The 11,885-nt window shown below is 43.9% G+C and overlaps 2 protein-coding genes across 5 annotated transcripts in view; one reads left to right on the forward strand and one right to left on the reverse strand.

The window, feature by feature from the left end:
- The window catches only part of POLR1A (RNA polymerase I subunit A), an 80,387-nt gene that overhangs the window by 55,891 nt on the left and 12,611 nt on the right, over positions 1 to 11,885 (reverse strand). For 2 of the 4 annotated variants that reach the window (XM_032243578.1, XM_032243575.1), the window contains exons 4-9: positions 11,280 to 11,387; positions 10,250 to 10,335; positions 10,030 to 10,133; positions 5,409 to 5,495; positions 3,565 to 3,670; positions 2,769 to 2,931 (exon numbers count right to left, since the gene is read on the reverse strand). In XM_032243578.1, the coding sequence (XP_032099469.1) occupies positions 2,769 to 2,931; positions 3,565 to 3,670; positions 5,409 to 5,495; positions 10,030 to 10,133; positions 10,250 to 10,335; positions 11,280 to 11,387 (654 nt within the window). Of the gene's footprint in view, positions 1 to 2,768; positions 2,932 to 3,564; positions 3,671 to 5,408; positions 5,496 to 10,029; positions 10,134 to 10,249; positions 10,340 to 11,279; positions 11,388 to 11,885 lie in introns of all 4 variants that reach the window. The other 2 variants (XM_032243576.1, XM_032243577.1) reach the window with 2 other exon arrangements.
- PTCD3 (pentatricopeptide repeat domain 3) overlaps positions 4,700 to 11,885 on the forward strand; it is a 51,297-nt gene continuing 44,111 nt past the window's right edge. Inside the window, exons 1-2 of the mRNA XM_032243583.1 lie at positions 4,700 to 4,707; positions 5,338 to 5,342. The gene's annotated coding sequence lies outside the window, so the exon portion shown is untranslated. The remainder of the gene's footprint in view (positions 4,708 to 5,337; positions 5,343 to 11,885) is intronic.

The following is an 11,885-nucleotide window of genomic DNA, read 5'->3' on the forward strand; positions in this document are numbered from 1 at the left end:
CTCTGTCTCAAAAAAAAAAAAAAAAAAAAAAAAAAAAAAAAGAAAGGTGATATTGTAGGCATTAAGGGAATGGGTACTGTTCAAAAAGGAAGCCCCACAGTGTTTCCATGGCTAAACTGGAAGAGTCTACAATGTTACCCAGCATGCTGTTGGCATTGTTGCAAACAAACAAAGTTAAGGGCAAGATTCTTGCCAAGAGAATTAATGTGGGTATTGAGCACATTAAGCTCTCAGAGTCGAGACAGCTTCCTGCAACATGTGAAGAAAAAGGGTCAGCAAAAGAAGCCAAAGAGAAAGGCACCTGGGTCCAGCTGAAGTGCCAGCCTGCTCCCCACAGCAGCACACGCTGTGAGAACCAATGGGAAGGAGCCTGAGCTGCTGGAACCTATTCCCTATTAATTCATGCCATAATAGGTGTTAAAAAAAAAAAAAAAAAAGACCTCTGGACTGTAAAAACATTTCTCTTCACTGAGTAGAACTGTAGTGTCCTCTCCCCCAAAGAAATACTTAAAGCAAATTTTAATAGTGTCCTAATTCACTATGTAATGTCTTTACTATTCACATTTAATGCATTTCTTGCTGAAAGACGTGAGGTAGCTTATTATGCAACAAATTACTCAATTGGTTAGAAAATGGCCGGTATTACGTATGAAATATTTGTACTGGTTTGAAGAGAGTCCCTCTAAATCATCAAGGAAGAAATAAAATAACTTACAACAAAAAAGGAACTAGGTTTGCCATATGATATTCTATGTCACCAATCAAGATGTGGGTCCCCAGCTGAGCTATATCAAATTACTGGCTGATTGCCAAGCCTCAGTGGAATACTTAACCAATCCTTTTTTAATATTTTTGCCCCTAGCTCCATCTCCTCCTCTTCTCCCACTCCCTACCCAGGAGACAGAAATACACGGAAGCCTTCAGCTGGCTTACAGCACCACCTATGGACACTGTCTGGCCACTATTGCCCCATCGGTTGGGTATGACACAAGGAGTTAGACAGATGGTCCCATGTCTTCCAGTGTGGGCAGATGAGAGAAGAAACCTGTCAGTGTCTTGAGGTGGGAGGGTGAGGGTGGGTGAAGATTCAGTAAATAAGAATGTCATGAAAACCCAGTGGTGATGAAGTGGGCTTGTCCTCAACCCTGAAGAACACAGGAGCCTTCTTTAGTTGTAGGGAAAATAGACATATTCTACATAAAACACTCAGGGTCCCCTTCCAGCTGAAGGAGTCCCAGAGAGAGACAGGGTCACCTGCATGATGACCAGGCCCTGTTAGCCCAACTCACTGCTCATGGCATTACCTGGCTCAGGGCCAGTGACTGTGAAATGAGCGAGAACTTGTCTCACTGGCACATCCCCAGTGCCTAGACGGTGCCTGGTAAGGGCTGCCATGGGGATGGAACACCGAGAGTAAGGGGGAAGAAAAAGACAGGTCCTGTCAATCACAAAGAAAGAGGGCACTGGGACACAGGAATTAGGGGATGTTATTTGCCCCTCAGAAACCAAGCATTTGTTTGACAAAGCAGATGACCAATATTTTTTTTAATTTCTTGAGATGGAGTCTTACTCTGTCACCCAGGTTGGAGTGCAGTGGTGTGATCACGTCTCACTGCAGCCTTGATTTCCCTGGCCCAGCAATCCTCCCCCTTCAGCCTTCTGAGTAGCTGGCACCATAGGCATGAGCCACCATGCCCAGCTATTTTTTGTATTTTTGGTAGAGATGGGGTTTCGCCACTTTGCCCACCTGGTGTAAAACTCCGTGGCTCAATGAACCTCCTGCTTGGCCTCCCAAAGTGCTGGGATTACAGGTCTATCATTCCTGGCCAGGATGTCCGATTTTTAAAGGATATCAAACTAAGATTCTCAGCCCTGGTCAGTGGGCACAGTTATCCCAAGATCTTTCCTTAGAAACTGCACTAAGGCCCGCAGATGGCTGGTTTCTCTTACACTAAGGAGTTTTTAAAAGCACACCAATGCTGGCCAATCAGGAAACAAGCAAAACCAAAGAAAGCCCCAAGTGTAACCCACAGCATGTCCAGGAGACAGTGGCGCCACCTTGTGATGGGCCTGGCAGACAGCAGGACTGTCCCAGTGGCTGGGATCTGAGAACCCTGTCTTCTGAAGGCTGTGTATTTGCATCCAGACAGTATTTTAGAGCTGGGAAAGATCTTGGTAGCCTCAGTAAGCTTCCTGGGTGCCCAGTTCACCTATGTACCCACTGAAATGTTGCTACTAAATCTGGCACACAGAAGGGGCTCAGGAAATGTTAGTACAAACTGTCCTATTCTGAGATTCCCACTCTGCAATACTGCTTTCCTGACCCTAATGCTGGAGACATTAATGTGTCCAAAATAGAGCTGGTGACAGGAGCTCTAGTACTGTGACCCAGAAGGGACACTCTTAGAGCCTGAGGGAAGCAGGCTATTTTCCCTAGAGCTGCTGAGAGCTGGTAGCCTAGAATAATCTAGGTGTGAAATCTTACCACAAATCATATGCATTTTATAGCAGACACTAGTATAAGAAAGTGACTCAACTAGTGTCACCTGGCATGGTCATTTGTGGCAGAACCTAGACCAGAACCCAGACCTTTCCATGCTCAGACCCATGCATGTCCCCCTAATGTTCCTCGGTGCCCCCTAAGCCCACAGCTCACACTAAGGGTGCCACCAGCTGCACAGAACATCCCAGGAAGCATCTCCCGGCACCCAGTATCTGCATCTACTAAGCGTGTATGCTTATCACATCAGCACCAGAGCAGCCCTGACCTCGTCTGTAGTGGGTACTGCCACATCCCCTGGTAGCTTCTGTTCTTGGGCCATCAATGCCAGAAGTTTTCGAATCAGAACTACATCCTTCATGACAGCCTGCAAGTTCACCGTCTGGCCATTGGTAAACATCTGGTCTCCCAGGCGACTGACTGGGCGATACCTGCAGGGGGACATACAGAATCAACGAATGTTTAGTGTGACGAAAGGGTCATGTTCTTCAGCCTCTCACCCATGCCTACTGTAGGGAGCACACCCCACCATGCTCAAAACAACCAATATTCCCAACCAACATTCTGGCTGGGCACAGTGGCTCAAGCCTATAATCCCAGCATTTTGGGAAGCCGTGGGTGGTTCACATGAGGTCAGGAGTTTAAGACCGGCCTGGCCAACATGGTAAAACCCAATCTCTACAAAAAATACAAAAATTAGCTGTGTGTGGTGATGCATGCCTGTAATCCCAGCTACTTGGGAGACTGAGACAGGAGAATCACTTGAACCCGGGAGGCGGAGGTTGCAGTGAGCTAAGATCATGTCACTGCGCTCCAGCCTGGGAGACAGTGTGAGACTCTCTCAAAAACAAAACAAACAAACAAACAAAAAACAAAAACAACCAACATTCCTATCACGTTCACAACAAATGGAAAGGAAAGCAAACCCTTACACCACCTGCACCTGGAGCAAAATTGGAGCTTTGTCTCTCAGTGCCCTTGGCCCTTCCGCCTCTCCTAGAAGTCACGGTTCAGTTCCTTAATATGTGTATTTCAGGTGAAATAAGTTAATTAAAGGGTATTACCTTGAGGGTGGCACCACCAAGAAATCTAGAAAGAACACACTGGGGTTGAATCTGGACTCCATACCATCATCATCCACTCCCGAAAAAAGGTAGTTCAGAAAGAATCCTGTGTTGGAAATAAATAAACCAAGGAGACCATTTAAATCTATCAATAAAGGCATGGGAGGACAACCATAAAAATGCTACTAAGTGAGGAAAAAACAATACAAGATAATATGTAGAGTTAAGGTCGCATTCTTCTTTGTTTCTTTTTTGAGACAAGGTCTTACTCCTGTTGCCCAGGCTTCAGTGCAGTGGTGCAATCATGACTCACTGCAGCCTTGACCTCCCAGGTTTAGGCAATCTTGCCACCTCAGCCTTCCAAGTAGTTGGGACTACAGGTGTGTGCCATCATGACCTGCTAATTTTTGTATTTTTTTTTTTGTTAAGAGATGACGTTTTGCTTGGTTGCCCAGGCTAGTCTCGAACTCCTGGACTTAATTGATCCACTTGCCTCAGCTTCCCATACTGCTGCAATTAGAGGCATGAGTCACCATGCCTGGCCTCATTTTTCTTTATAAAAACAAAAAATAGCCTCTGTGTACATGACAGTTTGTATGCAGGGGATATGACAGCATAAAGACAGGTACTACAGGCACGATAGCTCTTAACCCAGGGACTGAGAAGGGCAAGGATGGGGAAGAAACTTCACTTGTTTTTAGTCACCCTCCTGGACTACTAAAACACATACATACCACACACATAATTATTTATTACTTTGATCTTTATAAAAAACACTGAATAAAAAAAATGTTTTCTAAGCTAGCCTCCTTAAAAATAACCCCACCTCCCACCTCTAACAGGTGCTTCCAAGAAAAAAATCTTCTGTGGATCAAAGCTATATTTCAGGTGTCTGGTTACTTTAAAAAATGCCTAGAGAGGGCTGGGCGCGGTGGCTCAGGCCTGTAATCCCAGCACTTTGGGAGGCCAAGGCGGGTGGATCATGAGGTCAAGAGATCAAGACCATCCTGGTCAACATGGTGAAACTCCGTCCCTACTAAAAATACAAAAAATTAGCTGGCCATGGTGGCGCGTGCCTGTAATCCCAGCTACTCAGGAGGCTGAGGCAGAAGAATTGCCTGAACACAGGAGGCGGCGGTTGCGGTGAGCCGAGATCGCGCCATTGCACACCAGCCTGGGTAACAAGAGCGAAACTCCGTCTCAAAAAAAAAAAAAAAACGCCTAGAGAAAAAGATTAAAATGTGCTGGGGCCTGCCACAAAAGCCATCATGCTAACTCCAGTGACCTTTTTTTTCTGATACCTCTTTAACAACATGCTCATTTGTAAGTGCTTATTACACAGAGGTTATAGTCAGCTTTCCACAACACATTCTCCCAAGGGTTTGAATACATTGCACAGGTTTTGTTACACACTCAAAAGGGAATGAATGATTTCTCCTATAGTAGAAAACTGAAATGTATAAAAATCCCCGTTTAAAAAAGACAGAATTCATTCTTTGATTCACAGAAGGACAAAGCATTTTACTTATGGGCATTTAAAATAAATTATACTGAACCTTCTGAAAATATGCCAACCTGTATTAAGCGAGGCCCACCTGCAGCTGTCATTTGATAACCAGGCTCAACTGCAATAATTGTCATGTTTTTGGTGCTGGGTATGACCTCCCCTCCTCTATGACATCTCAATGTCAATTGGCCCTGAAGACTGCCCCAAACCTCTGGATCAGTTCCAGGAGACAGCTACAATAATCAGGACTTAAAAGAAGTAATAAGGCAGGGTTAATGAGTCCAGGATATTAAAGCCTAGAGAACATAAAGGCTATTTCTTTAGCCTGATACAGCACCTTCATTCTTCCACAGGGCAAAAAGGTGTTCACGGGCACTGGTGGGTGTTAAGTATCCTCGTTTTCCCATCTGACCTTCCTCAATTCCTGGAGCCGAGAAGGAGAATCAAAGCACAATAAATCAGTAACAGGTACTCTTTCCGCAATGGGATTTATCAATTCTTTATCCCAAAGTCTGCAACTTGACCACAAAAATCAATCTCTATGGTAGCATATTCTCAGGCCCTTAATCTCCCTTCCGTAGTCATACAAACCATATGGCTATTGTATAAAACCTAAAAAAAAGGGAAGTAAAAGAAAACATTACCCACAGTCCCATACATTAACATAACTCCTATTGTTTTATATATTGTTTTCCAGGCCTTTTGTCTATGCAAGTATTTTACACAACTGTAATCTTCAGTGTGGATTTATTTTGCAGACTACTTTGCCTGTTTAGTATCATCTTGTCAGCACTTCTGCATGTTGCTATGTAACTTTGGCCTGATCACCATTTTTCACAGCTATGTAATATTCCATTGAGGATGATTTCTAATTTACTTAACCATAGTCTCATAATTGGACATCTGGATTGAGTCCCATTTTTTGCTATTATAAACAATATTATACTAAGTATCTTTACATACCTGGTTTTTACCAGAAAGGTTCACACAGTTGAATTATGGATAAATACGTATAAATATTTTCATGGGTAAATATATATTGACTTTATAAAAATACTGGTGTGTGAGGAACAGACTGGGCTTGGTTTCTCAGACTAAGCAAGAACACTCTGGGATGCTGTCCACCAGCAATACCCAGATTACGTTAGAAAACCAGACTTGGAGTTGCCATTCAGAAGGTAGGGTCCAGGCATTTAGATAATTAATCATCTAAACTTTCTGGGCACTTTGGGAGGCCTAGGTGAGTGGATCACCTGAGGTCAGGAGTTCAAGACCAGCCTGGCCAACGTGGAGAAACCCCATCTCTACTAAAAATACAAAAATTAGCCAGGTATGGTGGCGCGTGCCTGTAATCCCAGCTACTCGGGAGGCTGTAATAGGAGAATCGCTTGAACCCAGGAGGCAGAGGCTGCAGTGAGCTGAGATCATGTCACTGCACTCCAGCCTGGGCAGCAGAGTGAGACTATCTCAAAACAAAAAACAAACCTCAAAAAACCTTTTTTAGATATATCCACTGAAACTAAGCATTGCTCAATTTTCTCTTTTTATTCACCTATCAGGGCAGGAACTATGCCTTGCCTGTGTTCCTAATACCTGACAGGGTGTCCAGCTCGTAGCAAATTCTAAATTAAGAGTATACGGCTCAAATGTAGATGTTTGAAATAGCCTAAGGTAATCTACACTTAAAAATACCACTCTTGCCTTTTCCTCCGTTTTTAAAAACTAGCTTCATTCCACCTCCAATTCTCCAGCTAGTTTCTTTAAAATATGCAGAGGATATGTCATCATAAGTTTTTAGAGAAATCTCTTACTTGAAGAACAATTAACATAATAATATTATAATTTATTTAACTAGTCTCTATTAATAGGTATTTAAGTCATTAACTTGCAGATCCATTAACTTGCATTTTGCGAGCATTTCTGGAAATGAATGTCTGAATTTCCTCTTCCACTAAATAGGCTGGAAAAGCTGAAGAAGACTGGTTCAATCTCCTCAGCTCCTGTCCCAGCAATGTCCCCACTGCAGTTTCGTCGCCATGAAGGCAGAGGTTGTTCTTCAATCACAGGACCTTAGAGTCAGAGAAGAGCTGTGGAAGGCCAGCTCCTCATATGAGCTGCACCCCCTCCTAACAAGAACTTCTGTAGCTTACAGTAGTGACTTCTGCTTAGCTGGGATTTTAGAGCAGCTTGAATGTGCGTTTCTTTCAGCTGTAAGAGATGCCATAGGAAAAAGGGATTCAGAGATCAAATAATCTGGGATCGCAATGAGTGGAAGTCTCTCGGCTATATGAATCCCAATTTTAAATGTTAATGTGCCTTGTGAGGCTTGGGGTGCACAAGCAGCACAGGGAGCGCACTGGAGCAATACGTGTGGCATTTCACATGCTGACAGCACTCCCTGAGGAATCACCAGTCCATGGGGACTACTCAGCCCTCACTTTTTTTTTTTTTTTTTTTTTTTGGAGAAGGAGTTTCACTCTTGCTGCCCAGGCTGGAGTGCAATGGTGTAATCTCGGCTCACTGCAGCCTCTGCCTCCCCAGGTTCAAGCAATTCTCCTGTCTCAGCCTCCTGAGTAACATGATTACAGGCGTGCACCACCACACCCAGCTAATTTTTGTATTTTTTGTAAAGACAGGGTTTCACCATGTTGGTCAGGCTGGTCTCGAACTCCTGACCTCAGATGATCTGCCCACCTCAGCCTCCCAAAGTGGTGGGATTATAGGCATAAGCCACTGCGCCTGGCCCAGACCTTTTTGATTCCCTCTGGTACCCGGAGCATGGTCAGATCCAAACTGGGAGTACTTACTTTCCTCCACATCACCTGCTCCCCTGAGTTTCTGGTCTATGTCACCTGCAGCCCCTTCAGAGAGCAGGGACCACATGGTCTGCTCTGTATCTTGACATTGTGCTCACCACAAACATGGTCCTTGGCATAATGCTGAATGCCAATGAATAAATGTGTGCTAAATACTAAACACCCAAGCCTGGAGCTGTAGAACTACAGCCTACTTGTTTCTAATGCACAGGCTTTTGGTTGCACCATCACATTCACATGGCTGCAATGAAAGATGACTTTGAAAGAATGGGTTTGGTGAAGGCATTGAAAGGCTACTTACTCGCTGGACATTTGCCCCACGGAAACTATTCTTCTAGAATTCTGCCCGTCTTTGTTCTCAATCTATGAGCATTTTATAAAGCATCCTAAGGGCTACAGCAGCAATTCCCAACTGGTATTAAGAGAAAATTGTTTTGAGGGCTCTTTAATAGTAAGTGTTTAATAGGAAAATCTACTCTTATGGTGTTAATAGGGTATTTAATAGGAAAATCTACTCTTTCGGTGTTAACTGCCAACCATGAAACAAAATTAAATAGGCTTTCTAAATGCAATGTGGTATCCTGGACTGGATCCTGGAGCAAAAAAAGGAAATTACTGGAAAAACCAGTAAAATTCAAAAAGTCGGTAGTTAATAGCGTTCCACCAATGTTAAACTCAGTTTTGACAAATGCGCCATGGTAATCTACTATGTTACATTAGGGCAAATGAAGTAAAGGGTATAACAGAATTCTTTGTACTGTTTGCTACTTTTCTGTTAAGTCTAAAAATTATTCCAAAATAAAACATTTTTTTAAAAATAATAAACAGGTTTTTCATTTACTCCAGGGTTTGCCAGAGTCTTCAATGTAAAAGACACATCATGCATCTCCAGGAGGGGATGTTATTTCCACGCCTATTCCATATTCTCAAGCCCTGGGGAAAAGGTTTAGTAACGGTAATGCTGTGGACTTCCACACATGTAATTTCCTCAATTCTAGGCAAGAGGCTTTATGAATGCCATTACACAGAGTTGGAAATGGAAGCTCCTCAAAATAGACTTCTATCTGCCACTCAGCATAAGGGGCAGAGCCAAGTGACAATTGCAGGTTGTGTTTTTTTTCTTTTTTTTTTTTTTGTTTTGAGAAGGGTCTTGCTCTGTCACCCAGGCTAAGTGTGATGGCACCATCTGAGCTCACTGCAGATTCCACCTCCTGGGTTCAAGCAATTCTCCTGCCCCAGCCTCCTGAGTAGCTGGGATTATAGGCACCTGCCACCACGCCTAGCTAATTTTTGTATTTTTAGTAGAGATGGGGTTTCACCATATTGGCCAGGCTGGTCTTGAACTCCATACCTCAAATGATCTGCCTGCCTCAGCCTCCCAAAATACTGGGATTACAGGTGTGAGCCAACATGCCTAGCCAGGTTGTGCTTTTTCTATCCTGGCACGTTGATGACATAATAAAAAATGAACAGTTAACACCTACACAGCACATACTACACAGCAGAAAAGTGCTTTCGGTCTCAGAATACTTTAACCTTCTGACTACTTCAGAATAAAAATTAAAAAACACTTTTAAATAAGTCTACAACTATAAAAATTAAAAAGTACGCGTATTAAGTCCAAATTTTTCCCAAGCAGAGCTTGGGTGAGGCAGAACTGAGGAAAGAACTCTATCCAGGGGAAAGGGCGGGCGGAGATCTGGTGGACAGCCAGGAGTAGCCTGCAGGAGGTGCTAATGTTCTGTTGAATTCTTGCAGTTTTTCTTGAAAATTATTCGCCGACATTTTACTCCAAAATAGATCCACACCTGTTTTACAGTAAAATGTTTCAAAATATTTGCCAGGTAAATTTCTTAATTTCTTCCTGAAAAACCTTTCAGAGAAATGAACACTTAAGGCAAGAGGCACATGTGGAGCACTGCCTGATAAGGCAGCCCCTTTCATCAGCTCTCCCGTGTGAGAGGCCTAAGCTGGGCACTCGCCAGGGTCCCCTCATCCCCCAGAGGCCTGCACACTGTATCTCTGCAAGCCCCTCTCAAACGCAGCAGAGACTACGTGGAGTAGAATGGAGAAGAACCAGGTATTCCCAAGGTTCAGGACACATGTGGCCAGTGAGCTCCTCTCCAGACCCAGCCTGCTCACCCAGGGGCTCGGAGTCCTTCTGGCCAGCTGTCCTGTGCACCATGGCTGGAAACGTGATCGTCAACTTGCTATTGTGTTCCTTTCGGACAACAGATCGCCCAGTCCTGTGCGGGAGGACAGTTGTGATAGGGGAGAGAAAAAAACCTAGTAAGACACTGAATGATAGCAATGAGTGACTGCCCAGAGATGTCTCAACTGGGGCAAAGGCCCTGATACTCACTTGCAGTGGGGACAGCGCTTAGGATTCATATGTGTCTTCCAGAAGAAAGCAATGAGCTTGCTCCTGCTCTCACACACGTTCTTTACCTGTTAAAAATAAAAGTCAGAGAACCTTGGAGTACCATTTTGAAGAGAATCCAATATATTTACAGTTTTCACCTTTTATTTTTAACCAGAGGAAACACCCCCACCACCACTTTCTTAAACAAAATCTTCCATAGAACCCTAATATAGTTGAACTCTGACAATTACTGAGTGCCCTCTTTAAGCCTTCAGTTTTCTCAATTATAATACGGGAATAAGAATAGTAACCACTGCAGCAAACTCTTACTAGGATAAAGAATCATGAATGCAGCGGGGGCTTGAAATATAGCCAGAACTCAATAAACACTAGTTACTTTCACTTGTAAAACGAAACCCTCTGGATGCAGCTGGCCTCCCTCAGATGGACCTCAGGGTTCTGAGAAAGGCAGACCCACAGTCCAGCCACATGAATGGCACTGCACCTGGCGGCAGATGGTAACCATCTGGGAGCTTTTGTAACTCCTCTTGGATCCAACCCAGACCAATTAAATCAGCATCTCTGCTGTGAAACCCAGACATGAGGTGAAGCAGATTTCAAGACTAGTATCACAGGTGAATTATCTGCCCATTCATTCATTCATTGAAGAAATTAATACTTAGGCAATGTATGGAGGGGAGATTAAGGTAGCAGTGGGTTAGAGAGAAGTGTTGAAGAAGGAAAAAAAGACCCGAGGCCATTTTTTAAGAAAAGCCTTGCTGGATGCCATACCGAAACCATCTAATGTCACATAACGTCTCATTGGTCCTGCAGGTAGCCATTAGAGATTAGGAAGTGGACATTCACACAGGTGTGTAATTAGGGAGGTCGCAGGTCTCATAAGAGGCAGAGCTCAGATTCAAACCCAGGTCTACTTTGGGAAGCCAGAAGTATATGTAAAGGACAGCATAGAGGGAAAGTGATAAAATGATGTCAAAAAGAGTGTGGGAGAAAGACAGTGTTAACTCACATGGGCACCCTGGGACCCCAGGAGGTTGTTCTGCACAATTTCAGTTGTGTATTGTTCTAATTCCTCCTGAATTTCAGAGGCAGAGGGATCAGCATTTTCTTCCAGAAACTGGAAAACAAAGAGGAAAACCACATTATCACAGTAATATACACCTCTCATAAGCAGCACAACTGGGACCAGTCTCTGCAAGAGTAGAAAAAATTCATTTGAAGGAAGAAAAAGAAACTATGGTTACACTTTAGTTGTTTTAGGTGTTGGACTTTCAAGAGTGAGAAAACATTGCTGTTAAAAAAAAAAATCAAGGCCGGGCGCGGTGGCTCACGCCTGTAATCCCAGGACTTTGGGAGGCTGAGGCGGGTGGATCACGAGGTCAAGAGATCGAGACCATCCTGGTCAACATGGTGAAACCCCGTCTCTACTAAAAATACAAAAAATTAGCTGGGCATGGTGGTGCGTGCCTGTAGTCCCAGCTACTCAGGAGGCTGAGGCAGGAGAATTGCCTGAACCCAGGAGGCGGAGGTTGCGGTGAGCCGAGATCGCGCCATTGCACTCCAGCCTGGGTAACATGAGTGAAACTCCGTCTCAAAAAAAAAAAAAAAAAAAAAA

Source organism: Sapajus apella, unplaced genomic scaffold, assembly GCF_009761245.1.
Source record: "Sapajus apella isolate SASKATOON/1434 unplaced genomic scaffold, GSC_monkey_1.0 scaffold52, whole genome shotgun sequence".
Taxonomy (NCBI): Eukaryota; Metazoa; Chordata; class Mammalia; order Primates; family Cebidae; genus Sapajus; species Sapajus apella.